Below are 2,308 nucleotides of genomic sequence, written 5' to 3'. Positions count from 1 at the left end.
GGAAAGAGACAGCATCTTTGTAAAACTTGCTCTGGAAACCATTGATTGCTGAAGGAGTGTCCACACTTTAAACAGTATCACTACAATTTGATATACCACTTGTAAGTAATCACAGTAAAGATTTTTTAAATTGTCGTACCTATAACACTGCCTTTTATCCAGAACCTTCTTTTGACTTCTCTAACATTTCATTACCTCTGACAATGCAAGCAGATAACTAGGTAACATAGCTAAAAAATTTTCCAAGTCATTGCAGTTGTGCCCTTCTCTTTCTCTCATGTCAACAAAAAACAATGGGAAGGTTTTAGCCCTTGCTTTCTCATCCCTGCCCAAGTTCTTCCCCGAGTGTAGGTGATAGTGCAATGTCAGGTTACAATGTTTTCCTGGACAATTACAATGTTTCTCCTGGAACACTCAATGTGCCAACACACACTGCTGAGGAGAGGACTTTCTGGATCCTGAAAGACCCTGAATAATGTATCTGAGCACAGGCAACGTATATCTTTTTGTCCCGTCTGGAGGGGAAAGCAGAACTCCGCCTGGACTGCTCTTTCTAGGCAGGTTTAGATATAGCCTATGAGAATTTAGAGAACTAGTGTATCTGAGGGACCAGAGATACTAAGTTTGATTAACAGCAAAAGCAAGGGAAGACAAACATTTAAAGTATTGTATTTAGACAAATATCTGACGTCAGACATTTAGCTTCCACTAAAATATTTCATTGTCTTTTACCTATGAGTCCCCGAAGCAGCATTTGAGAAGACAGGACTTGCTTTACTTTGAAAAAAACCCAAAAATCTTAACTCCAGGAAGCAAAAAGAACATATATGACTCCCTAGGTATTAATCTAATCTTGAAAGACATAGAAACATATTTTGAAGTATATTCACATGGCTGACCCCCTCAGAAAACAGAAAACCTCTCAGAAAACATCTTGTATAGACTATGGAGAAAAGGACAGTGGGTAAACCCCACTACAACAGGCTAACAACAAGCAACAAAAAGTTTCAAAACCTTGATGAAGGCCCTACCTCACCCCTGAAGCCATAGGTAGAAATACTAGCCAAGTCTTCAAATTTTTGCAGTTTACTGGTAGTAAACCTCTCACATACAATGTCCAGATCTTCTTTCTGTGGGAAAGGGACAAGTAATAGTCACTTTCTGTTTCCACATTTTTTTCAAGATTAGAAACATTTAGAAACTGAAATAGATTTTTTAAAGTAGTACTAAGCATCAGCATACAGCTGGCAACTTTTTTTTACTCACTCTGATACCGCAGCCGTTATCCTGGACCTGGATAAGCTTCAGACCACCTTCTTTAACAACCACCTGGATACTCGTGGATTTAGCATCCAAACTGCAGAAACCAAGAAAGCATTCTAGAGAACAGCAATTCTAGAGAACAAAGGACTACATTACATTTATTCAAAATGTAACTTTTCTCACATGAGCGATAGGTTCGTTTCTACTTGAGGCTAATATTGCAGTTCATTCAGTTTCAGATACATTTTAATGTCTCCTTCCTTCTTCTAACTAGTGATATATTATTCTAAATCACCATCCACAAAAATTATTAAGAACTTAAAGAAATTTAAAAAATAAGAAGGTTTTCAGTCTGTGAAATAGGTCTCTCCCCCTTAATGAAACCTATGGCAGCCTGAGGTGCTTGCTTTTGCCTCTCACCACGCTGACTAAAGGCAACAATTTTAATCCCAGACAGACTTCATCTTCAAAACAAGTAACTGACTTACCAACTTGACGCTGAAAGTTAAAGATTTCATAAACTTATCAAACATAGAATCGTTTTGGTTGGGGAAGACCTTTAAGATCACCAAGTCCAACCATTAGCCTATCACACTGCCAAGCCCCTCGCTGAACCACGTCCCTCCGCTTCCCTGGGCAGCCTGTCCCAGCGCTTGACAACCCTTTCTGCAAGGATTTTTTTTTCCCTAATACCCGATCCGAATTTGCCCTGGCGCAACCTGAGGCCTCTCGTCACATCACTTGTCAGCTGGGAGAGGAGACCAACACTGCAGAGCGGTGAGGCCTCCTGCTACCTCAGCCTCCTGTGACCCAGCCTAAACAGCCCCAGCTCCCTCGGCTGCTCCCCGCAGGGCAGAGCAAACCCACACACAGCCGCGGGCAGCCTTTCTGAACGGAGCTGCCCCCGGTGCGTGCGACGCGGGCTCACACGGTTTAACTTCCCCCAGCGCCCACGCTTCCTGCTCACCCCTCGCTTGCAGGCCGAGGGCCGGGAAGCGGTGACCGCAGCCGCCCCAGGCCCTGAGCCCCGGCCTCCCCCCCCGCA

The 2,308-nt window shown here is 43.4% G+C and overlaps 1 protein-coding gene across 1 annotated transcript in view; it reads right to left on the bottom strand.

Annotated features, from left to right (window-relative positions):
• MLH1 (mutL homolog 1) overlaps positions 1-2,308 on the bottom strand; it is a 17,669-nt gene that overhangs the window by 14,928 nt on the left and 433 nt on the right. Inside the window, exons 2-4 of the mRNA XM_009994997.1 lie at positions 1,752-1,761; positions 1,267-1,357; positions 1,032-1,130 (exon numbers count right to left, since the gene is read on the bottom strand). Coding sequence (XP_009993299.1) covers positions 1,032-1,130; positions 1,267-1,357; positions 1,752-1,761 — 200 coding nt within the window. The remainder of the gene's footprint in view (positions 1-1,031; positions 1,131-1,266; positions 1,358-1,751; positions 1,762-2,308) is intronic.

The sequence above is a fragment of the Chaetura pelagica genome, unplaced genomic scaffold (genome assembly GCF_000747805.2).
Source record: "Chaetura pelagica isolate M959 unplaced genomic scaffold, ChaPel_1.0 scaffold43, whole genome shotgun sequence".
Lineage (NCBI taxonomy): Eukaryota > Metazoa > Chordata > Aves > Apodiformes > Apodidae > Chaetura > Chaetura pelagica.
This window is presented reverse-complemented; position numbering and strand designations above follow the sequence as displayed.